Genomic DNA, 26,211 nt, shown 5'->3' with positions numbered 1-26,211 from the left:
GGAAACCACGGCTGTAAGTTTTTCCTCCATTTTTCACGCGTCACGTTAGGAACTAAAGTTGTTAACGTGGAAATTAAAAGAAAAAAAGAAAAAAAAACCCAAAACGTCACACCGCGCATACGTCATAGGATTGGTCCGGGGAATCGTTCCAGTCGATCGCTTCAAATTTGTCGCTTTGGTGTCACGCCTCAATCACAGAATAGAAAAAAATCTCGTTTCAAATGTGGTCTTAGCCTTGCTCTCACTCTCTCAGTTAGCTCCGCCCCCAAAACATTACAATCAAAAGTCAAAGAACGCAAGTTCTTTACAAGTTTGTCAATTACGATTCGTAATAACGACAGTTTATACAACTATATAGACGTCAATTAATGCCCTAATGCTATATTTAATGTTATCGTTAAGGTACTTATACATCGCACCTTTAATCGTTTGTTTGAGGAAGCATCAAATTCACAGACGTCCTGTGATGATTCGCCCGAGGCTGGAATATAAATCAAATATACATCTTCTGTTTAGACAAATCCCAACACGTGCCTGAAGAGACGATGATATTGTATGATATATAAGCTTTTTATGTATTATGTATTGAAAGAGAGAGCGTCTACCAGTCTCTGGACGTCCTCCAGATTCAAATCTCAAGATTCCCCTTACTGATTTCAAAGGATGTGAAGTACTGATGAAGGTGAAGTGCTTCAGTAACACAAAGCTCAAAGACGGTTGAAACGTTAAGTCCTGAAAATAAAAAAGAAGAAGAAGAAGAAAACAAACGAGTCAAACTAAGCTTCTGGAAATCCCAAGAAAGCCCGTGGGAGTTAGATGGCTTAAAGCAAAGCTGAGGCTGTGGAGGAAAAAGAACGACGAATGGAGAACCTGATTCAGGTTCAGACCTGCTCCGACCTTCTAATGACAAAGAAATGATATAAAGTGCGCACAGATAAGCTGAGATCTTACCTGCGTAAAGCGACAAGGACAAAAAAGGGAAAACTCACCACCACCTCTTCAAAGAACAAACCAGACACGTGTATGAAAAGAATTCACTGGTGGTTTGATTTTCGGTACTGATCCACGTTTCTATTTATGTTGAATTTTATTTTGATGTTATTTTAAACATCTTTGTGCTCGTTGAGAAGAGCTGTATGACTGGCAGGAGAAATGTTTCCCAGAGAAACAAGATCAAAACGATCAGAAATATCAACAGAGCATCTTCTCAAAGGTCCATGGCTTCCACCGTTTTTGAGAAACGTGAACATTAAGTGAAATAAAAATGAAAACTTTAGATGCGGCGAGAAATATTTCTGAAGCCAAAGTGAAGACTACAAACCGAGGTTCTTACCTGTCGTCCTCTGGCTCAGCCTTAAGAGTACTGAAGACAGAGGGAGAGAGACAAGAGAGAGAGAGAGAGAGAGACGAGACACCGGTGACAGCTGTCCAACCAGAGAGAGAGAACTACAGGCTCTGCTTGGAGGTCTGATGTATCCCACAATTCTCAGCTGCTTTGTAATAACCCGGCATGTCTCCGTGTACAGATGTCTTCAAATGGAGCGTTATGCTTTTAACATGGGACACTGAACACATGAGACAATCACTGGTCATGGGGTTAAATTTATGAGAACTCTGTTGCTAGGCAACTGGCAAAATACAGGTTAAGCGTAAGCTAGATAATAACCGAGGTTAAGCATTTAGCTACCTAGGAAGTATCCGTAAAATATTTCACGAGGAACATGTTCCTCACATGTTCCTCCCCAACGTCCATGGATTCAGCCATGTTGAGAAATGTTGCTTTACAACTTATAAACTCTGAGACGTCAATAAAAATTCAACTTCCGAAGTTGCGAACATTACAAAACTGGAATTTTGACATTCTTTAAGTAAACCCAACACGGTCAGAACGTAGCCTCAGCCAGGGCAATTCAAGAACTGTGCGGATTGTCAGAATGACTGAGATCCAAAAGCCCTCGTGCGTGAAGAGAGACTCTCTCTGTTTATCAGCTCCTCCGATCTGCTCTTCTCTGCGCACACGTCTCACGCGAGCGACGGGGTTGGAGGAACATGATACAGATACACGCCGTTCCTTCCAGTCTTTACGCCGTTATTGATGCAGACGTGGACGCTGCGCCTTAACAACCACAGCAACAGCAGCACAGCTGGGCCGGGCCCAACAATCAGTTATATATCATATCATAATCCTATTATTATTAAACACAGCGCCCCTGTGTTAGCCTTCACCCTCCATGGTTAGTAGCTTTCGTATGATACGACAGGGTGGAAACTGGCCAGGACCAAACTGGGGAGAAAATGGGTGAAGAAAAGTGGCACCTGAAATGAAACGTTCTGGTTTGTCTCTCTGGGGAAAGACAGTTTATTTTCCAGAACAACTTTAAAACGCTTTTAACCATCCAAAAAAGCCTTGAGGAACTTTTTTCCCCCCAAGCGTTGACGTTGATCCTTACGCACTCCCACGTCATCTTCCCTCCAGTGAAGCCTGGATCAGCCCCGGGCTGTCACGTCAAGTCTTTCATGTCTGGTGTCCTTTCAGTGGAAGGTGTCCAGAAACCAGTTCAGAGCAGAAGGTGTCTGCTCTGAACTCCTCACGGATCTGCCGAACTTTTCATCCTATCGCGGAGAATGCCACGAGCCACCATACAGTGAAACGCCGCTTCACAATCTGCTTTACAATCTACCCGTGACTGGTCAGAGTAGGGCCGGAGATCTCACGCTCCCTCTTCCCATCACTCATAAATAAGACCACAAGACTCGAAGAACCTCCCTGAACCTCAATTTCTCCAGGTAGGGGACATAAGCCATCGGTTTTTTTCATCCACATCAGACACGGCACCAATTTTGTGTGAGAATGATTGATAGCATTTGAATAAATCTGCAGGGCCGCAGAACAATCTGACAGTTTCCTATGAGGATTTCTCAGCCAGGAAGGTTGTAAATAAAAGATTCTTGAATTAGAATCAACTCAGGATGATATAATCTTATCTGGTGTTGTGAAGAGAAGTGGAACACACACACACACACACACACACAGACTGCTGAAATGTGTGATCCTCCCCCTTTCCATCAGACCAGGTGTGTGTTGTTTTGTCCCCATGGATTACAGGCCAAACACTCCCAGGTGTTGAGAGGGTGAAAAAACAGCTAGCGAGAGTTCCTCTTCTGCATCAATAAACCACCATGCACGAAACTCGAAAGGCAGAACAGGTCACAGTGAGAGTTTCGTAAAGGAACCGAGGGTGACATGACATGACGCACCGGCGTCCAGGAATGTCCCGTCAAGGAAAGGGCAGGGAACGAGGACTAAGCGCAGGTCTTTATTATTCCACCTGGAGCTGGGCAGCTCTTTCATCTGCACAGGAAAGCTTTTAAAAAAATTACAGGGCTGCTGGCGCAATAACTCACTCAGAGCAACAACAAAAAAAAAGAATAAAATCCCGCCAAGGGCTTGAACGCTGTTCGACACGGAAGGAGAGCCTCCTGAAGACTCTGGAGGAGATGAAGGAAATATGAAAAGCTCGGAAAGACAATACAAGGCCTTGAATTAATTATGAGTTCAGAACTTGTACAGCGTCACTAACAGGATGGAATGACATTGTAAGACTTAGTGTTTTGATAAACTGGAACGAGACTAAGAATAGGAATCTGAGTACACGGTGATCTCAAGCTTTTGGTGGAGGGAGGCGTTTTAGAATATCTGGCTGGTCGATCGATTGAGACGATTCCGTGTTTCTGAACGTACAGCGAGAACAAGTGAACGCGGTCCGGGAAGCAACGGATTTGTTTTTCCAGGAAGCTGGGGGTCTTGTCATTTCCAGTAAAAATCTCAGACACACATGGGACATGGCACTTCTATCTCACCATAAAGAGGCAGTTAGTAAAGGCATATCTGTATACACTAGAGAGAGAAAGAGAGAGAGAAAAGAGGGAGGGAGGGTGAGGTTTTTCCTGTTTCCACTGGGCTAATTATACACTGCTCCAGAGGATGGAGCGTAAATCAGGATGAACAATGGCTCTCTCCTACACGGCTCAAAGTCAGTACACATCTACCGCTCTCCACCGCTCTGTCGCTCTCAGAGGCAACTTATAAAGGGATAGTTCAACCAGAAATGCACATTCTGCCATCATTCACTCACCCTCACGTCATTCCAAAACTGTACGACATAAAAGAAGATCTTTTGAGAAATGTCTTTTTTGTGTCCGTACAATGGAAGTCAATGGGAACCAAAACTGTTTGCTTACCAAACATTCTTCGAAATATCTTCCTTCGTGTTCCACAGAAGAAAGAAACGCGTACAGATTCGGAACGACACGAGGGTGAGTAAATGATGACAGCATTTTCATTTTTGGGTGAACTGTCCCTTTAATGCGGAAAATAATGGCAATCGTGAGCAAAGATCTTACATCTGGTCCGTTTCACGTTTAGCGAGGGAGAACTCATTAACTTTGGACGAAATCAACAGACAAGGTGCAAAAGTGTCTATTTAAGATTTCATAAAGAAAGAGAAGCAGAGACAGAGAGAAAGAATGAGAGAGAGAGAGAGAGAGAGAGAGAGAGAGTCCAGCTGAGTGCTCGTTAGCATGGATTGACGCTGGACTTTGGTAATTGATGTCATTGTGTTGTGTTATCTGCATAATGAGCTCTTCCTGTTGTGCTGAGCTGGATTCCTGGAGTTATCTGACTTTTCGGTCTCGTCCCTAATCTCCCAAACGTATTCCTCCAAAAACAGCACAAACTCTCGTGACACTGTCCATACTCCACGACCCCATTAGGGGGCGACATGACAGGAACGAATCCGCGGGATGATCTTCGTCACAGATGACCTTCTAGCTAGCGCTTTCCTCAGGAGATTAATCTGAGATGATTAATTATAGCTGTATCTGATTTCTAAAAAATGCAAAGTATATTCAAATGCAGATTAAGCTGACTGTGGCTTCTTGCTTCTTCTTGTTTACATTTTATTTGTTGCACAACCTCAAGCAACACAAACTAAACCCATACTAAATGTAAACGTATGAGTAGATTAATACTTCCAAACAGCGATTCACTGTAAAACGCAATCCGTTCGGATCTATTTGTCTATTGTTCACACTACAGCAGAGGAATTCTAGCTTCCTTATTGCTTATTATTTATTAAAACAGTGGATGTAGTGCTTCCTGTTCACATGAATCATGTTACCGCTGGGAAAAAAAAAATGCTTTCTTCATAGGCATTTATGAGGCACACTTGAAGTGTCTTTGGTGCAAATTAAATTCTACACAACGTATAGAAATATACACTGTTTAGTATTTTAAAAAAAAAAAAAAAGAAGAAGCATTAAATAACCAAATGTACATGTAACACCCTACCTTTGAACTTCATTTCAACTCTGTACAGCTACTGGACTACAGCCAGAAGTGGACAGGAAGAGGACATGTGTGTATGTGTGTGTGCTGTATAGCCACTAAATCTCTCTCTCTCTCTCTCTCTCTCTCTCTCTCTCTCTCTCTCTCTCTCTCTGGTGTAAAACTGAGACATTAGTATTCAAAGCGCTGAGTTCTGAGAAAGAAGAGAGTTCAGCAGAGAGGGAGATTCATCGTCCGGACTCAAACTGGATTATCCCGTCCTGATCCATGGCACATCACTAAGCAACTGCTCAAGTGGGTCGAGAATTCGGACAGCGAGCTCCAACGCCGTCCTTTCTTTGTTAGCAACGAATCTCCTGAGCTTGTTCGTTCTGAGCTCTGTTTACATCTTTAAAGTTTGAGGCTGAAGTGTTTTGGTGCTTATAGTCGAGTCAAGTTTATTTATAACGGCCAAAATCCCGGGCATGTCTCGGTGGACTTTATGGCTCCTGGACCGTAACCAACATCGCCCACGGCCTTAAACGGCCAAATGAGGAGGAAAAAACGTGGAAAGGGCATGAATGTTGGGACAAACAACAGAGACACAAACACAATTAGCGGTAAAGGGTTCTGCGTTAGAGCTGGACCAAAAATCTAATATAACATACTAAATATTACATTTCTAACTACAAGAACAAACTCACGCTGAGTAATATTTGGTCTCTTATATCAATGGTTCTCACTTTTTTCCACTTGGTGAATATTTCAGGTATAAAAACCTCTCTAATGGCTCTAATAAATACCCCAAATATTGTTTATACACATTTAAATGAGTCTAAAATTAAAAATACTTTAATAATATTTATAGCTTACTGTATTTTACAGGTAAAGGGGTCTCAGGATGCGAAAAAGAGAACCGCTGTATTTTAATATATGATATATTGAGCATTTAATGATTCAACAAAGCAAGCACTTTCTGGACGCTGCAGTGACACCTACAGTTCTATGAAGGTCAGCACATACAGTAATTCCTCCTTATAAACTAAATTTGGAGCTAGAATGAGCCTTATTTAGTTTTTCTTTCCATTTAAAGTCACCCAGAACATTTTTTATAGACCGTATATTTTTCTTTGCTGAATATAAAATAGCTCGATGTGTCAATTCTACAAAAATTGTTACTAGATAACAGAAAACTAGTGGCTTGATTCAGAATCATCTGAAAGCGTTGGTCATGCAGTGTTTCATGATGTCTGTCGCTAAAAGGTAAATAAATCGGTCCTGGGAATCTTGAATGCAGCTAAAGGATAAAAGGGTTAAACTTTCTACTAATTCTATTAATAAAAATAAATATGAAGTGTTTTCCTTCCTGATGTTCAGGAAGTAAACGTAGTCGGCCGTCTTTGTCTCTCGCTTCTACTTCTGAGTTAGTGAAGCGTTTTTCCCTCTTAGACTCGAGAAGCTTAATCAAGTGGAAATTAGGGAAGTGGAGGGAGGCATTAGTCGGGGGGAGGGCGCTGGGGGTCATTGGGACGGGGTAGAATAGGCCAATTGTTCAGCGAGTTCTTTGAGCAGCGGAGTGGTTCTAAACAAAAAAAATCTGCCGAGGCAGCAGAGAAACCGTTAATGAGACACGACGAACACACAACCACACTCGCCAAAAAAGTGTTTCAAAAAGTTATCTTGGCTATGAAAAGTTTTCAGTTTAGAACTATATGAAGAAAACAGGTGGGGGTAGACACGAACATTCAACTGTAAAAAATTCTCTTTCTGAAGCATTAAAGCACTCTCGCGCGTGTGTGTGTGTGTGTGTGTGTGTGTGTGTGTGTGTGAGAGAGAGAGAGAGAAAAGACACTGAAGGACACAATACAGCAATAAAATTGTAAATGATATAATTCTCCATATACTCTCATTGTATTTATATTTATCTCTCATTAACGCAGAGCTGTTTCTCTCTCTATTAACGTATATAAACTCAGTGAAGTATTTAACAATGACGTTTCAGTGTGCAAAATAAAGACGCAGTTTTAACTATACTAGTATACTCTACTATTACAACACACTCTGTTATACTATAAGTTTATACCATGGTCTGTCTGAATATTCGATTCTGATTGGCTGGAAGGAGCGCGTTAAAACCGTATAACACTTAGCAATTTCCAGTCACCGTTCTAAATTAATGCGCTGCCTATAAACAGCTGTAACCATAGTAACATACAGTTACAGATGCATACTGTAGTTAAACTCACAGCTTTATTATTAGTAGAGATGCGGCACAGACGCTGGTAATTCACACACACACACAAACATCAACGATGGCTTTAACTTGTCAGTGCTGGCATATATTTTACTTTCCTGTACTATACCATTTTACTTTTTTATATCAATATATAATATTGTATACTATACACTGCCCTCTACTAATATTAGTCACCTACATCACCACAAGGTGTTTGGAAGGTTTTCAAGAAAAAAGCCTCTACTCTCATCCAAAAACAAACTCGAGCGTCTTCAGTGTGCCGACACTACTGGAACTTCAAATGGGATCGGGTTCTACGGGCAGATGAAACCAGAATAGAGCTTTTTGGTAATAAACACAGAGGTGGTTTTGGAGCACACAGAGAGGTAGCCATATGGAAAAGTACCTCATGCCCACGGTTAAATATGGAGGAGGATCTTTAATGTTTTGGGCTGTTTTTCTGCCAGAGGACCTGGACATTTTGTTAGGATACATGGCATCATGGACTCTATCAAATATCAACAGATATTAAATGAAAACCTGACTGCCTCTGACAGAAAGATTCAAATGGGCCGTGGTTGGATCTTCCAGCAGGACGATGATCCAAAACATCATCAACATCAACACAGAAATGGTTTACTGACCACAACATCAAGATCCTGCCATGACCATCCCAGTCCCCTGACCCGAACCCCATAGAGAACCTGTGGGGTGAACTGAAGAGGAGAGTCCACCAGCGTGGACCTGAAATGTGAAGGATCTGGAGAGGTTCTGTACGGAGGAACGCTCTCAGATCCCTCGCCATGTATTCTCCAACCTCATGGGAGAATACATTATAGCATTATAGGAGAAGACTCAGAGCTGTTATCTTGGCAAAGGGAGGTAGTACAAAGTATTGACTCAAAGGGTTTGGTATGTTTATAGGGTTAGATATGTTTTTATGCAGAGCTCTTGACAGGCCTCAGACCTGCAGATAAACGCTGCCGGTTTAACTTTCCCTCCTCACTTTTATCACAGAGGTGAATAAAAACCTGAACTTTACCTGAGTGGGGCGTTTTCTGCAGGTGGATCCTCCTACAGCGCACCTGTGCCTGTCTTCTCCTGCATCACTCTCCGACGTCCGCTTCCCGTTCGGAGAGAAACGCCGATCTGCGCGTTCCTTCAGAGTTTCTCTGAGGCGAAACGGAGAGAGTGAATTTGCATTTCGGCGACCCTCCCCGTCTCTTACCCCTTCTCTTTTCAGCGCTGCCATTGTTTGGCCCGGTTGGGGTCCTTATTCGCACAAAATCCTCAGCTCAATGCCTTGAATGGTGATGTGGGATGAGCCAGAGGAGCCAGCTGTTCACGTCCAGCAACAAAATCACCGCATTCATCCTGGAGTGGGAACAGATTTGAAGGAATTTCTGAGAGTTTAGATAAAAAAAAGAAAAGAAATTTAATTGCTATATCAGAGTGTCTAGTGTACGATTTAAAGTGGGACAAAAAGTCTGGAAAAATATCGAATGAATTTTCAGAAAACTCAGAAACATGAAAAAAAATCTGGATAGTAAAAGTTATATAAACTCAAAACACTACGGTGTTACAATACATCTGGTGTCTGTAGACGTTTTCTTATACTCTGCGTTAAAACGTCATCATTTCTGTTTTAATCACCTTTGAAAAATAAAAAGATAACTAACCCGAGAAAATCTTTCATTTGAAAACAACAAATTTAGGAAAAGTCCCAAAAAGTTCTGGAATTTTTCATGGTATTTAGTTTTGTTTTTTGTTGTTTAGTTCTAGTTTACAATAATGAACCTTTTTTTTTACTGTAAAGATGGGGATATCATAAATGATTTAAATAAATAAATGAATAAATACCAATAAAACATGAACACAGATTCCTTTCTTGTTGCATGAAGTAGTTAAAGCTTGCATATGATGACACTTTCGTCAAAAAGACAAAAAAGGGGTTGGTATTTAGCAATCCTAAATACTATGTTTTCTAAACACAGTTCATTTCCACTAATAACCTGTATCCATATCCGTTGTAAATATAGTCACCAGGAAGGATTTTATATCAGTATACCCTGTTACTAATGAATGCCAACCTTCTCTGACCGCTCAATGTGAATTAAATACTTCCTTTAATCACAAGATGGCGCTGAACGCTATCGCCAATGAGAACTAAAGCCGTGGTCCTGCTGACCGGACCGCCTCTCGAGGTCTGCGGGGCTGAGGAAAAGGAAAACTCCACCATAAAACACAATAAATATCTTTATATAAACATACCTGTGATGTGTTTAGCGTGTCGGGTGCGAATTTGTTACCTGGTGTTGTGTTATCGTTATTCCTGTAAGAAGTTAGCAGTCGTGTGTCGCTCTGTCGTCAGAGGAAGACACTGCTATTGCAAGCGCATTTACAATGGAGTTTAATAGAAGAAAAACATTTAATCGATCTCAAACGTAAAGGATAACAATCGGGTTTTAGAGGTTCAATCAATGTAGAAGTAGCAAAGACGTTGGACTCGAAATCCCAGAATGCAACGCGGCTTTACAAGGTTGCGTTACAGTAGACTGGGGTAGGTTGCGATCAACGAGATGACGAGGGCGATGGCGTTGATGGCACTATTCGAGGTAAAGATCAGCAGGCAGTCACGTGGCATTGTGGGTAATGTAGGAAACTGTTAAAAAATTGAACATGACATTAATTGTACAAGTTTAATATGTGATTTTTTTCTCTTAACGAAGAACGAACCAAAACATAAACATAATAGATTTTTTTGTATAAAAATTATGTTTCCTGACATAATTCAAACTGTAAATACAGAACTGACTGAAATTTAACTCGTAGAGGTGCGTCACACAGTGTGTGTGTGTATGTGCTTCTCCTGAAATAATTTTTTAATGATTATCTATTCAATTTCAGTAAAAAGAAAATAAAATAAAAGAAAATCATCGCGTTTAATCCAGCACCGATTATGCTAACGCTCAGTTTTCAACAGCGCGTGCAGTTACTAAGATTCAGGTAGCAGTTAGCTAGTTAGCTAAAGTGCTAATATAAACGAGTTTAAAGTTGTCCTTTTAAAGTTTTCGTAGCTTAATATAAATACCTAACATTACAAATAGCGGAGAGAGACTAAAATAACAACCACTTTACCAACTTTTTACCTCAGTTTCTTACTTCAGAGTTTTCTCTGAGGTAAATGTTCGTTACGAGTCTGTTCTAGGAATCAACTCTTTGAATTAGATGTGAGTCGGATCTTCGAATCATTACTGTAAAATGAGGAACGTTGAAGGTGAACATTGGGACTCGACTCACTGATCAAAAGAATAGTTTTGGTGATCGAACAGCTGAAAAATGACGGTCGGAAAACTATATACGCGGTATGCTATAGGTATACAATATATACAAACATTAAAATGGTCTGGAAAGGATTTCCCAAAATTAGACACCTGGAAAACGAGCCTTTTAAGTGACATATTTTATTCTGCATAAAAACAGTCAAGTTTTAAGATACTAACAACGACAAACACACAGTATACTGATGAAAATGCATCAAAGATGTATTCCATGGACAGCAAATACACACATACAGTACAGGACTGACAAAGTTATAAATATAATTAACAAAATCGCCTAATATTCTGAATAAATTAATGGGTCATAGATACATTATTAATTATTCCATTTTAAAAGATTAAAAGTGAAATCTTTCAATTCAATTCAGTTTGATTTGTACAGCACTTTTAACAATGGACATTGTCCCAAAGCAGATTTACAGAAATATATCAAGGCAAAATATTCAGGATAAATCTTGTTGAGTAAAAGTATGTTGAATACAAGTTCAATATAAAAATGACAAAGCTAATAATGGCTTGCGGCCATACAATCAGGCCACATCAAGATAAATCAAGAACATAAATGGTTCGTAGAAGGGTAAATACATGGTGTGCATGTTTTGACTGGTGGATAAAATCCTGAATACATTCAGTATGTAGACGTACTCTACAGTAAATTCAAGTGAATGCTCTTGTTTTATTCGAGCTCACACAGCGTCACTGTGTCATCGTAGTTATAGACCCGGATGCCTGGATACAGGGCCTCAGTGAATGTTGTGTGAAATGTGTACGTGTGATACACCCTATCAGACGAGATGATAAAATAGGAGAGTGTACCAGCCTGCCAGTCTAAATAGATACCCATTCTTCTGGAGGGATTCGGTGGCATAGGTACCACTGTCTCCTTGTTATTGTAACTGACATAATAGCCATAATCATTAGAACAGAAAAGAATCCAGGATTTATTATTCATCCCCAGTTTGCAGTCTCTGCCACGACCTTTTCTGTTGATACCTTTGTAAGTAACTCCTATGTAAACAACATTGCCAGTCCACTCTGTTTCCCAGTAGAAGCGAGCACCGCTCAGGGTCTGTCTGCACAAAACCTCGGCGTAATACTCAAACCGATCTGGGTGGTCCGGATATGGCTGCTCACCTTTGGTCATTGTCACCTTTTTGTCACCACTCAGAGAAAGCGTTCTGTGTGCTGTGTTTGGGTCCAGGGTGATCTCACAGGCGTCTGCAGAAATTGTGTCTTAAAATCAATTTTCAAAAATATTTGCTCTATTGCACTATATTATAGATCTGTAGTAGCTAACTTGGTGTGGAACTTCAGAACAAAAAAAAAAACCATGACTAACACAAAATGAACAACAGAAACTAAGTCTTACAAAGCCTTAATATATAAAATATGTCCTTAGAAAATGGCTTCATGTTGGAAGATACACTTCTGATGAATTAATAAAAACCCAGTTGTGTATGTTCTTACATTTCTTTAGTCCTGGTTTGATCCTGCACTCCCCACAGTGGTCCACACTATAAAAAGAACAAAGAAATCAGGTAAGTGTGGTCATAATGTATGCTTTTAGCACTCTAACCTTTTCAATATAGGCTACAAACTCATAAAATATATATAAAGTATAAAAACATGAACCCATTTTGTCATTAAAGACAACCTTAAAAGCAAAACTTTTATCCTGGTAACTCAAGTCCTCACTCATACTGTTTATGATTCCTCAGTATGATTAATCCGTAACCTTCAATAAAAATCATTTTTTCATTTTGAACTTGCAGAACTTACAATTTATTGTCCCGTACAGTCTTGTAATCAACATATAGATTTTAAGCATGCAATGTATTTGACCCTGAAACATGACATGAAATTTAGTATACAGTATCTAAACTATAACAGGACCCTGACATACAGGTTTGGAGTTACTCCTAAGTACTAAAAATAATTTAAAAAAAAAAAAAAAAAAAAAAAGGGTCAAATGCCACAGGTTGAAATGGATTTTTGTTTCTTTTCTTCCTGTACTCCACTCACCTCAGTTTCTCCAGGTTAAAGCGTGGATTATCTCGTACAGCAGACAGCTGTCTCACTCCTGACTCTCCCGGATGATTGTAGCTGAGGTCGAGCTCTTTGAGCTGTGAGTGATCTGAGCTTAAAGCTGAAACTAGAGCGGAGCAGCCGTCTTCTGTAACACAACACCCTGAAAGACTGCAGAGGAACAACTATTACGGTTTATTCACAATTAATAAATACACCACCAACACACACCTGATACAGTTCCAGTGTGCTGCAACAAAAGTTTTTACTTGTATTTATGGCAAAAACAAACAGGTCTTAAAACCACATAGTTATCTCTGAAAAATAACTGTAATACCTAAAGTATAATAGAGAGTGTAAAATGTTAACATGGATCTTGAATTTCAGCATAATAACTCCTTTGATAATGTAGACGTGGTAAAACCCAGAGAATTGCTTCACTGTTCTGTTGCACTGCTGTGTGCCTTTAACTCACCCCAGTTTCTGCAGTGAGCATCCTGGATCCTGAAGACCAGCGCAAAGCAGCTTCAGCCCTGAATCTTGCACATCGTTGTCTCTCAGCTCCAGTTCTGTCAAACGAGTGTGGGAACTCAGAACCAAGGCCAGGTTAGAACAGGACCGTTCTGTGAGATTACACCATCGCAGACTGCAGCACAGAAAAGAAATAAATCATAAGTAGTTTGTTTCTTGTACACACAATAATGTCCATATTAATTCTGAACAAAAACTTATCACTATGATCCGAAAAGTCTGAAACTCTGAAACTTTTACAGCTAATACACTAGCATTTTGTTAACTTATATATCTCAAGCAAGATTCCTTCATTCTTTGCTAGCATTAAAAAAAAAAAAAAAACTAGACATATTGTAGTATTCACCTGAGATTTTCGAGGAAGCAGTTTGGGCTGGATAATCCAGCACAGAGCAGTTTCACTCCTGAATCTCCAATGTAATTGTTGCTGAGATCGAGCTCTCTGAGGTATGTATTTTCTGACTGTAGAGCCAAGGCCAGAGTTTCACACGTCTCATCTGGGATGCCGACATCAGCAAGTCTACAGATGAGCAAATACATAGATTACTGATCACCAGTTCTGATCCTGGAGATCTACAGTACGTCGATCCTGAAATCAGTTCTAATTTAATCCAACACACCTGCTACGGATAATCAGTCTACTTGTTTTGCTGGTTCTCTAATGAATTAGGCTGGGTAGTGATTTCTTTTCCCATTTTCCCCCCGAATACTCTCCCAAATTTCATAATTTGCCAATTTTTTTTAACTATTGCATCAGCATAACACACTCAGAGGAAAACACCATCCACCCTCTTAGGCATACATGAGCTACTGTGGAACAAAATTTTCTAGGAACATCAATCTTCAGAAACAGGATTGCTTTGAAATTGTAAAAAAAAAAACATGTGATGGTAAACCTTATACTCTTGAGTTTACAGTCTGGATCCATCAGTCCAGTAGAGAGAAGTTCTACTCCGGAGTGGCCGAGGTTGTTGTAGCTCAGATCCAGTAACTCCAGTTTACAGTTTGGATGTGTTAGTCCATCACAGAGCTGTTGCACTCCAGAGTCTCCTAGCTTGTTGTAGCTGAGATCCAGCTGTCTCAAGCGCGAGTTGGGTGACTGAAGAACCGTTTTCAAGGCTTCACATGATTCATGGCTGAGGTCACATCTGTCCAACCTATAGCGTAACAGAAACGATTTCAGCTTGTTTTTATGTGTTTGTTTTAAAGTTGTTACCTTAACTTACATTTACATTTATTCATTTAGCAGACGCTTTTATCCAAAGCAACTTACAAATGAGAAAAATACAAGCAAAGCGATATATCAAGCAGAGAACAATACAAGTAGTGCTACCATACAACATCCATTAATCGAGTTCCAGAAGAAGCAAAGTGCACAGAGTAGAGGTGTAAGTGCAATTTTTTATTTTTTTTTATGAGTTGGTTAGGTGTTCACGGAAGAGGTGGGTCTTTAGCTGTTTTTTGAAGATGGTGAGACTTACTTTATTTATTTATACTTTATTTACTTATTATTGATTTATTTCCAACAGCTATTGACTAAATAAATAAACACCAAATGGAGATTACTGTAAATTAACCTGAGTTTCTCCAGTTTACACTGCAGACTAATCAGTCCAGCAGAGAGAAGCTTCACTCCGGAGTCTTTCATGTTATTGCAGCCGAGGTCGAGCTCCTTCAGGTGCGAGTTAGCAGATTGGAAAACTGAGGCCATTAATTCGCAAGATTGTTCTGCGAAGTTTGTGCCAGCCAATCTGCAAACAGGTAAAAAGCAGAAAAACATACATACATCTGTTTCGAAGTCGGTTATAAAATGTCTGATCTGCTAACTGCTTTCTACAGTATAAGATTCTACTGGAATCATTTCATTTCGCATACTCTATTTGCAAAGCTTCAAGACATCGCATCAAGTGCCATTATTATTGCAAACATGAGCAAAACAGTTACAAACCCGAGAGTCTGCAGTTTACAGTGTGGACTCATCAGACAGTCGCACAGCAGCTTCACTCCTATATGTTCGAGCTCGTTGTGACTGAGAGTCAGCTTCTCCAGTTTGCTGTGTGGATTTGAGAGGCCGCTACAGAGAAGTTTCACTCCTAAATCTCCCAAACTGTTAAAGCTGAGGTCCAGTTCTACCAGGTGTGAGTTAGCAGACTGGAGAATGGAAGCCAGGGTCTCACAGGATTCGTCTGTGAGGTTGACGCCAGCAAGACTGTGGAGGGTTGTGAGATAGAATGAAACAGATCGATGAGATTTCAACTAAAACGACATCATTTGCAAGTCATAGCACAAGGGTTTAATTCTATGTTTATGGAAATGTCAGGGATTCGGGGATCGGATGCAAGTGAAAGTGGTTTATTTACAAACAAAACACAAACATCAACAATGCAAGTCTAAGCATGACTCACGACCATGACCAACGCAACGCAACAGACACAAGGTGACACAAGGTGACACAAGGTGACACAAGGTGACACAAGGTGACACAAGGTGACACAGGACAAACGCTATACAAGGGAACATACAAAAAACAGGGCTTAAATACAGTGCTCATTAGGTGCAATCAGGAACAGGTGTGTGTGATCAGTGGGGTCATGTGATGTGCAGAGGCTGATGGGTAGTGTAGTTGGGTGCTAATTTCAGTGCTAACATGACAGGAAACTGCTAGTTTTAATTGTTAAGTTCATCATTCTCGAGTAGTTTGCCAAATCGCTGGCTGGAGCACCTTTTGTGCTGATAAAAAATTTGCTTATGTACTGTGTCCATACTGTAACTAAAACAACACTCTTGCCACTCCTAGCTAGTATTAGCTAACTAGCTAACTAACCTAGCTTTCTCTCAGAAATCTTCTCAGATTCGGCAGATCCAACAGAGCAAAATTGGCTGTGCTCTCTGGTTGGGAGGAGCATACCTCTGAGTGTGATGCAACAATTAAAAAAAAAGATTTGGCTTCACAGAGGAAGCACGTTTTCCATGGTAGATGTAGTGTCATAAGTGTTTGCGAATTCCATCCATTTTCCATCACACTTATCATACACAGGGTCACGGGGGAGCCTGGAGCCTATCCCAGGGAACTCAGGGCACAAGGCAGGGGACACCATGGACAAGGTGCCAACATATCGCAGGGCACATTCACACACTACGGACAATTTGGAAATGCCAATCAGCCTACAATGCAATCTTTGGACTGGGGGAGGAAATCGGAGTACCTGGAGGAAACCCCCGAAGCACAGGGAGAACATGCAAACCCCACGCACACAAGGCGGATGCAAGATTTGAACCACCAAATCTTGGAAGTGCAAGTTGAATGTGCTGAGCCACTGTGTCCCTTGGGTGGGAATTGGCAAGATGAAATTCGGGGTGAAAAAAAAGTAGCATCTTTCAAAGGCTGTGTCACATCTGCATCTATACTATAATAGTATAATGGTAAAATTTTAGATTTCCTTATCATGGCACATGATCACACCTCTATTACTACATTACTTCTATGTTACACAGTGTGTATTTGCATTCATTGATGCGATGTTAGGCTTACGATTTCCATGTGGAAACTTACCTGGCTCGTCTCGAAGTCTTGACAACTGGTAACAGTCTCCGATATCCCTCAGGAGACGTGTTACACATCTTCAAGTCAAATTCATTCATCACCTCCTCTGACGTTAGCAGCACATAGGCCAAAGCTGAGCACTGGTCTGGTTTAAGCTCCGTCTCTGACTGCGTGCCTGATCTCAGGAAACTACGGATTTCTTCCACCAACGAGTTGTAATGCAGTTCATTCAGACAGTGGAACAGGTTGATAGTCCTTTCTGCCGACGACTCCTTTCTGATCTTCTCCTTGATGTAGTCCACTGTTTCTTCCAAACTCTCCAAACACGGGTTCGGGAGCACGCTTCTCAAAAGAGCCCGATTGGAGTCGAGCGAGAGGCCGAGAAGAAAGCGCAGGAAAAGGTCAAAGTGTCCGTTCTCGCTCTTCAACGCTCTATCCACAGCGCTCTTGTGCAAATCTGACATCTTTACCGTGTCACTCTGATTCTCGGTGTCTTCTTGGAGTACGTTTATGTGGCTGTCTGTAAATTGAAGATGCACATAGACAGCAGCTAAGTGCTCCTGAATGCTCAGATGTACAAAGCAGAAGACCTTCTCTCGGTACAATCCGGACTCCTCTTTGAAAATTTCTGTGCAGATTGCAGAGTACTCGGTCGCTTTGCTAACGTCGATGTCGCATTCGGTCAAATCATTTTCGTAGAAAATCAGATTTTCTTTCTTTAACTGCAGAAACGCTAGCTTGGCCAGTTTGAAGATCATCTCTTTGTCAGATTCGGGCAGGTCCATGTTGTCCTGAATCAATCCGTGGTATTTCTTGTTTTTCAAATGTGTCTGGATGAGAAGAAAGTGGGTGTACATCTGGGTCAGAGTTTTAGGTACTTCCGTGTCTGATTTGTCCAACATCTTGTCCAGAACCGTGGCAGATATCCAGCAGAAGACAGGGATATGGCACATAATGTGGAGGCTCCTTGAAGACTTTATGTGTTTAATGATTTTATCAGCGAGGCCTTGATCATCGAACCTCTTTTTGAAGTACACCTCTTTCTCCGAGTCGTTAAAGCCTCGGACCTCGGTAACCTGGTCAACGCACTCGGGAGGGATCCGATTGGCCGCTGCTGGTCGAGAGGTAACCCAGAGAAGAGCAGAGGGAAGTATATTTCCCTGAATGAGGTTTGTCAGCAGGACATCCACCGAGATTTTCTTTGTCAGGTCGGAGCACATTTCGTTGTTCGTGAAATCCAGGGGAAGTCGACACTCGTCCAGGCCGTCAAAGATGAACACGGTTTTCACTTCCTCGCTCCTTAGAGTTTTGAGTTCTTTAAGTTCTGGAAAGTACAGATGAAGAAGCTGCATCACACTATACTCATCATTTCCCTTCAAATTCAGATCGCGGAAAGGAAGTGGGAAGATGTATTGGATATCCTGGTTCGCATTTCCTTCTGCCCAGTCCAAGATGAATTTCTGTACAGACACAGTTTTCCCGATCCCAGCGATGCCCTTGGTTAGCACGGTCCGAATGCGTTTGTTCTGTCCGGGTAAAGGTTGAAAGATATCGTTGCATTTGATCACAATCTCTTCCATTCCCTTGTTCTTGCACGCATCCTCGATCTGTCTGATCTCATGTTCTTTATTGACAGCTCCATCCCCTCCTCCTTCGGTAATGAGAAGCTCGGTGAAGATGTCTTTTAGAAGAGTCTGGTTCCCCTGCTGAGCATTTCCTTCACGTATGCTCTGGAATTTAAATCTAAGATGATCCTTTAGGTTAGCTCTGACATGATCTTGGATGGTCTTATGACTTTTCGCTATGAAAAGAAAAGATGAACCCATCAAATAAATTGAGGAGTTTAGACCACGTTCATTGGAAATACTGCAATAAACAGGTGTTTGATCCTACCTAACTCCAACATGACCTTTAGCGCAATCTTTGGAGCTGCATCTGAGCCAAATCTCTCCAGAATGAGTTTAGATGCCTCCTGGATATCACAATTCACCTGAGGAGTCTCAAAGCATTCTGGGTAATTTTGGCAAAGATACCACATGAAGTTTTTTGTGTCTACATGGTTCAGTGTTTGCTCAAGTAAAGACAATGGGTCCAGCTCCAGCAGGGCCTGTAGCAAAGAAAGAAGAACATTATAGCGCAGGTCCGGAGGAGTTGATTCATTTTCTTTAACAGACAGTAGTGTAAGTACAAATCACAGGTCGGTGTTTCTATAGTAACAGCTATAAAAAGATGATAAATACGATGTATAAGAGGGTAAAATTTGAAATAAACCACCTGAAGATATGCTGTTATTGGTAAATAATCATCTGTGGGGTGTATCGGGGTGAATAAATGTCATTAAATGTATCAGTCAGGATTTAGACCTCATCACAGCACAGAGACAGCGCTGGTTAAAGTAGTAAATGACCGACTCCTGACCTCTGATCAGGGTTGTGTCTCCCTGTGTGTGTTGCTTGACCTTAGTGCAGCTTTTGATACCATTGATCATACTATTCTCCTTGAAAGACTAGAAACTGTTGTTGGCGTTAAGGAAACAGTCCTCTCCTGGCTCTAAGGTAACGTTTGGTGTTTCACAAGGCAACTTGGTGTTAAAGTTTAAAGAACACAGAATCACATGCTGGTGTGTACAATATCATTAATCATGACACACTCTTCAGTCCTATAGCTCTGGTGGACAGGAAGCATTATGGACTGTACAGGGTTAGGGTTAGGGTTAAAGACACTGACATCTTATGAACTATTTTTTAAAAAGAAAAGAAAAGAAAAGCCTGATGTGTTGCCTTACCCTAGCGCCCTGTGTGTAGCACTTGTCGTGTCCTCGATGCTCCACAGTTGCACACTGTTTACACATCAGGGTCTCATCTGTCTTGCAGTAAATTTCCCGAGGCATGCGGTGCTGCAGGCAGAGTTTCGGCTCTTGTGGTGCGTACGTCGCCGATACAGTGGCTGATGGGTGCAAACGTAGAAAAGCTTCCCCATCGTCCTGGTTGAGTTCTACTGACTTTTCACTCTCCACAGAGACATAGCTAGGTGACGGTGAGTGTGGTCTTTCTATCTCGACACTGCGAATGACAGGGAACAAAATCAAACTGAAGGACCTCATTCACTCCCGATGAAGGAATCTTTTAAGTTGCTTTGATTAAAGTTTTGTTTTTATCAGTTTTGTTACTTATAGTTCAGAACAGCCTAATATTGAGTGTTTAATCGGTTTAAAACAGCATAATTTGGGGTTTTTGAGCTGGTTAAGAGAACTAAATAACTAAAAGGGGGACAGATTACGGTATACAGTAGACTATAACAGTTTTTTTAAGAATGGCGTTTACGTTGCTCTTTTGCAAGCAAGCACAGTATAAGTGTTGGAAAAATCTACAAGCGATTTTGCTAAAATAATAAAAGACTGTTTTATGACAGTAGTTATACAGTAGATTACTGAACTGCGAACCTTTTTCCACTGCTGTTTTTCCCTCGGCTGAACTGGTGAAGAAAATCCATGGACGCATCACTCTTCATGGACAGACAGGTGGGAGCAGGTGAGTTCGGTCTTTCTGCCTAAATGAAAGATCCAAATCATCCAAATATATTTAAATACCTTAACCACAACATTAACTATTAAACATGTAACTATTCCATCCACCCCTCCATTATCTATACCGCTTATCCTACAGGGTCACGGGGAACCTGGAGTCTATCCCAGGGAGCATCGGGAACAAGGCGGGGTACACCCTGGACAGGGTGCCAATCCATCGCAGGGCACACAATCACATACACACTCACACACCCATTCATACACTACGGACACTTTGGACACGCCAATCAGCCTACCATGCATGTCTTTGGACTGGGGGAGGAAACCGGAGTACCCGGAGGAAACCCCCGCAGCACGGGGAGAACACGCAAACGTGCTAACCACTAACTCACCATGCGCCTAACTGTGTTCCAGATATTAGTGTTTTGTTGAATAAGGGCTTTGTTACGACTCTGTACACATCCGTTGCATGATGCTGCAAGAACACACACATTCAACTCCACAATTATTGGCACCCTTCAAAACGGAGAGAAGATTCTATACATTAAGACAGATTGATACGAGCAGTCCTCGCTGCTGAGGTTCCTATGAGCCGCTCTGTAAATCCATCTGGCTCTGCTGTCTGGCCTGAGACGTGTCTTTTCATGATTGACCTTTAAACAGTCACATTGTCACATAACAGTTCAGTGTGCAGTAGTGAGTAGAGTAGCTGAGTAACAGATGCTCCAGTTATACTCTCATACTGTACACGTGCTACTATACGTGTAACACATTATACATGACACATATATAACATGTATATATATTGCTTTGTAAATGATAACTTACTGATCTTTGTAGATTCTCGGAGCTGCTTCTTTCTTGTCCTGTCTCTATGAGGAAGTCTCTTTCACTTTCAGACCTTTTTCCACTGCTCTTTTCCCCTCGGCTGAAATTGATAACCATCTCCCTGGACACATCACTCTTCATGGACACACAGCTGGGAGCAGGTGAGTTTGGTCTTTCTGCCTAAATTACCACAAAGACATTTCAATGATTCCGTTAATATTTTATTAGCAATAAGCATTTGGTTGTTGATAAGGTCCAAATGGTCCAAATATTTAAATATCGCGACTTGGCATAAAGAAATCTTTGGTAACACTTTATAAAGCTTTATAAGGCTTGACATGAGCCTCTGTATATACATGTTCATAAACGCACACATAAAACGGCGGCTTTGTTCATACAGTAGCACAAAGCGACAGGGCGTGGCGCTGACATTCAGTTTATTCTGCTTTCGGCATCAGTGGGTTTTTAAAGTTTTAAATAATATCTCTATAAATTCTTCTAAATAGCATTTCTCACAAAGTCTCCGGGACAGAGGACGTTTACGCTTCTTTGCAGTTTCTCAGTAACGTGATGAGCTGCAGCTTTTTCAAATATTTTTTATTACCTTCAAGAGAGAGAAGAACATGGCTCTGGCGAGGGAAAGTCTGCTTAGTTTACAGCTGCTATAGCGTAACTAACTTCTTTCATAGACGTTCCACAACATTAACTGTTCAATTTAACTATTAAAAGTTAAAAAGTGCAATATGTGCAAGCCTTATTCTATCCCACCATGTGTGTGCTTATAAACTGCAAGAAAACACACATTCAACTGCACCGTTATTAAAGAAAAGGGAGAGAAGATTCTATACATTAAGACAGATTGATACGAGCGGTACTCACTGCTGAGGTTCCTTTGAGCCGCTTTGTGAATCCATCTGGCTCTGCTGTCTGGCCCGAGACGTGTCTTTTCATGATTGACCTTTAAACAGTCACATTGTCACATAACAGTTCAGTGTGCAGTAGTGAGTAGAATAGCTGAGTAACAGATGCTCCAGTTATACTCTCATACTGTATACGTGCTACTATACGTGTAACACATTATACATGACACATATATAACATGTATATATATTGCTTTGTAAATGATAACTTACTGATCTTTGTAGATTCTCGGAACTGCTTCTTTCTTGTCCTGTCTCTATGAGGAAGTCTCTTTCACTTTCATTACGAAGCAGGAGAGAGAGAGAGAGAGAGAGAGAGAGAGAGAGAGAGAGAGATGGGGGCGGGCTGAAAGATTCTGAAGAAGCTTCACTCTCATAATAAATGTTCTACCACCAGGGGGCTCTTTTTAAATTTTTAATCAAAGTTCTACATTTGTGTATAGGAAGCGCCAGTGAGCACGTGCTTTACTCCAGTGGTTTTCAAAGTGGGGGCCACCAGGGGGCGCCCGGGGGGCCTCAACAATTTGGTGTGAAAAATAAATTCTCACTCTCAAACAACCACACACACACACACACACACACACACACACACACACACACACACACAAACACACAAACACACACACACAATCAATTCCTAATGTATTGTAATGTGAAGATGTAAGAAGAAATTATTAATAAAAAAGGGGGATATATTCAGAAGTCTGTATTTTTAATGTGTTTTAAAGACATCTTGCAAAAGGGGGGGCCTCGGTGAAATGTTAATGCCATTTGGGGGGCCTTGCCCTGGAAAAGTTTGGGAACCCCTGCTTTACTCTGATACTGCTCTGAAGACTCATTTGCATAAAGAAATGCCCACAAATCACCATATAAGGTAAACAACTTTCCTTTATTTAAAATCCTTTATTTATGACCTTTATTTAGGCTGCTCGTGGCATTTGGTTGACCTAATGTAGAGAAATTCCTGTAGATTTGTCATTTTAGAGAAATGATCATTAATGTGTTTTATGTATGTGAGACCAGTTACTGTGAAACAACTCGTTGAATTGGAGAGAATAAAGTCTTTATTTGCATTTCTTTCAGAATTCTTTTAATTATTATTCATTTATAAGAAGGCATAAAAGGCAGAACTATCTTACCGGTTATCGGTATCGGCCGATATCGCTCTGAATAATCGCTTATCGGTATCGGCTGAGAAATTTAGTATCGGTGCGTCTCTAGTTTTTCCCCTGAGAGTGAACCGTAACCTGATCTAACAGTTCAGTGTGCAGTAGTGAGTACTGTAGCTGAGTAACAGGTACTCCAGTTATACTCTCATACTGTATCTGTGCTACTGGAAGTGTAATGAAAGTAAACACAGTTACTGTACACACAGCAAATAGGCTGAACTGACGTGTGGACAGAAATATAAAAGATAAAAGCTTCTTATGCATGTCAAGGAATGCTTAAGGAGAGTACTGGAACACAAGGCCAATACTACTGTTTTCAATTCACATTGAAGACATTTGGGTTTTGAGATCAAAAGATGAATATGAGACAATAGATCAGAATTTCGGCTTTAATTTCCTCATGTTTACATATAGATGTGTTAAACAACTTAGAACATGCCACCTTTTGTTTGGACCCACCCATTTTTACAAGTGATCAAAAATATTGGAACATGTGAGTGATATATGTTTCTTTGTTGCTCAGGTGTGCCCTGTTAAATTAATTCTTTAAACTGATTTGTTTAAAGATTTAACATCTCTGAATGTCTCCTCTTGGTTTGAGCCCTGGGTTTCACCTGTGAAGACTATATTTGTTGTTAAAAAGGATAAACCTACATGAACAGAGAGCTGTCGATGGGAGAAAAGCAAGTCATTTTGAAGCTGAGAAATCTATCAGATCCAGTGCGTAAGCATTGGGTATAGCGAATACAACAATTTGGGATGTCCTGAAAAAGAAAGAAACCACCGGTGTACTGAGCAACAGACACCAAATGGGTCTGCCAAGGAAAACAACAACAGCTGTCAGAAACATTATGAGAGCTGTGAAAACCCCCCAAAAACATCAGTTAGTGACCAACAACCTCCACAGGGTAGGGGTGAAGGTATCACAATCCACCTTTCGAAGAAAACTTGAAGATGTAGAGGTCATACCACAAGATGTAAACCACTCATCAGCAGTAAGAATTAGAAAGCCAGAATGGAATTCACAAAGAAATACAGAGATGATCCACAAAAGTTCTGGAGCCAGGATGAACCTCGACCAAAGTGATGGACAGGCCAAAGTGTGGAGAAAGAAAGAATCTGCTTGTCACTCTCACTCACTCTCTCACTCACTCTCTCAATAAATAAAATCCAAAAAGTATTTTTGCCTTTTGCTGGTGTTGGATGGATTGGGACAAAGTGGACTTTAATTTCTTTATTTTGATATAATTTAAATAAGTCATATTAGATCAGTGTCTAACACAAATTATGTCACAGGTATACCTTGACCAAAATTTACCTTTTTTTTTATATAGATTTGACACCCACTGTTACTCTAAAATATACGACGAGAAAGATGTTTTGTGGCTTATTATTATTATTATTATATATGTTATATTATTATCCTAGACCCCCCACAAGAGGCTTAGCCCCCCCATTCATAAATCTTTACTGACGTCCCTGACTCCATCTCAAAAAATAAGACGGCGAGAAAGTATAAATAAATATTTGAAATATTTTAGCTACATTTTTGAGCAAAAATCGTTTTTTAGTTACTTAGTCATTTAATTGTCAATACCAAAACACAACATGAATGAACGCTATTTCTATTTTGTTTTTCAATTCTGAAACCAAGAACGAATGAAGGTCGCGCGCCATACATGGACCAGTATCCATCGTTTGATCTCAAACTCAAATGTCTTTGGTTTATACCACAAACAAAAACTAACAAAAACAAATTGGCCTCTCGCTGTTCCTGCAGTTCCTGAGGGAACTGTAGAACAGGTTTATAAGGGTCATATTTATTAAAGAAATATTGCTTTGTAACCGACAACTTACTGATCTTTCGGTCTTGTTTTTTTCTTGCCTTGTCACTATGCGGAAGACTTTCACTTTTGTTATTACGAAGCCGAGAGAGAGAGGGAGAGATTGAGAGCGAGACAGAGGGAGAGGGAGAGCGAGAGATAGAGGAGGAAGAGGGAGAGGGAGGAGGGAGGGGAGAGGGAACACAGGTCAGGAAGGATTGGGGCGGGCTTGGAGAGTCAGCAGAAGCTTCACTATCTCCTAATAAATGTTTTACCACCAGGTGGCGCCAGTGCTCGTGGCACTGCTTGTTTTGGACATGGTCTGTGTCAGCAGGGGCAGAAACAGGCAGTCTGAGGGGCAGGACCAGAACAATACAAAGCACACCTCCCACTCACGTCGCGTCTCACTGTCTTTTTCTTGCTGTATAACACATGCCATTATTCAGCTGGTTGGGAAATGACAGACCTGTCTCAATATATAAAATTAGAAAACTGTACTGGACAAGTCAAATGGACAGATAATCCACTTTTCCCTATCAGGAGAGAGAGAGAGAGAGAGAGAGAGAGAGAGAGAGAGAGATGCCCGGGTGAAAAATCTCCATGTATGACATTATCGTCTACCTTGTGATGTGCCTTTTATATGATTTTTACTTGACATTTTATCAGTGTCACCTGTCTGCACCTTGTGAGCACAGAAATCAGTAATTACTGTCAATTTAACACTGATATACCTGACAATCAGATCACACACTGTGTAAATATACCAACATGCAGTGCTTAGGTTTTTTCTTTTGTAATATTCACCTTACATATATATATAAAACTTTATTCTCTAATCTTGCAATTTTTATTATTATTTTAAACCGTGGCCCTCAAACATCATAATTTAATGCTATCTATTAACTGACTGTTCATTTTTACAACCAGACCCTTTTCCAGAAC

At 40.7% G+C, this 26,211-nt stretch overlaps 2 protein-coding genes across 4 annotated transcripts in view; both read right to left on the bottom strand.

Moving 5' to 3' along the window:
- The window catches only part of zgc:158766 (uncharacterized protein LOC100009641 homolog), a 44,711-nt gene extending 35,359 nt beyond the window's left edge, over nucleotides 1–9,352 (bottom strand). Inside the window, exon 1 of one of the 2 annotated variants that reach the window (XM_047150233.2) lies at nucleotides 8,605–9,352. In XM_047150233.2, coding sequence (XP_047006189.1) covers nucleotides 8,605–8,814 — 210 coding nt within the window. In that variant the 5' untranslated portion in view covers nucleotides 8,815–9,352. The remainder of the gene's footprint in view (nucleotides 1–8,604) is intronic. The other variant, XM_017453001.3, reaches the window with a different exon arrangement.
- A 1,647-nt stretch (nucleotides 9,353–10,999) lies between these two features.
- LOC108256309 (NACHT, LRR and PYD domains-containing protein 12) lies at nucleotides 11,000–25,388 on the bottom strand. Of its 2 annotated transcripts, none has more exons than XM_017453014.3 (15): nucleotides 25,304–25,388; nucleotides 22,237–22,315; nucleotides 21,358–21,537; nucleotides 20,446–20,552; nucleotides 19,789–20,065; nucleotides 18,897–19,110; nucleotides 17,013–18,804; nucleotides 15,408–15,668; nucleotides 15,037–15,210; nucleotides 14,356–14,616; nucleotides 13,806–13,979; nucleotides 13,404–13,574; nucleotides 12,926–13,099; nucleotides 12,371–12,417; nucleotides 11,000–12,121 (listed from the first exon to the last, which is right to left on the bottom strand). In XM_017453014.3, exons 2-15 carry the CDS (start codon nucleotides 22,306–22,308, stop codon nucleotides 11,580–11,582), a joined length of 4,446 nt encoding a protein of 1,481 aa, XP_017308503.2. In that variant the 5' UTR covers nucleotides 22,309–22,315; nucleotides 25,304–25,388; the 3' UTR covers nucleotides 11,000–11,579. The 2 variants fall into 2 exon arrangements, with proteins under 2 accessions (XP_017308503.2, XP_017308501.2); XM_017453012.3 differs by lacking the exon at nucleotides 25,304–25,388 and adding an exon at nucleotides 22,491–24,540.
- Between the last annotated feature and the right edge of the window lie 823 nt (nucleotides 25,389–26,211).

This window comes from Ictalurus punctatus, chromosome 23 (assembly GCF_001660625.3).
Source record: "Ictalurus punctatus breed USDA103 chromosome 23, Coco_2.0, whole genome shotgun sequence".
NCBI classification, from domain to species: Eukaryota; Metazoa; Chordata; class Actinopteri; order Siluriformes; family Ictaluridae; genus Ictalurus; species Ictalurus punctatus.
The sequence above is the reverse complement of the archived record's forward strand: the minus strand, read 5'-3'. Positions and strand labels throughout refer to the sequence as shown.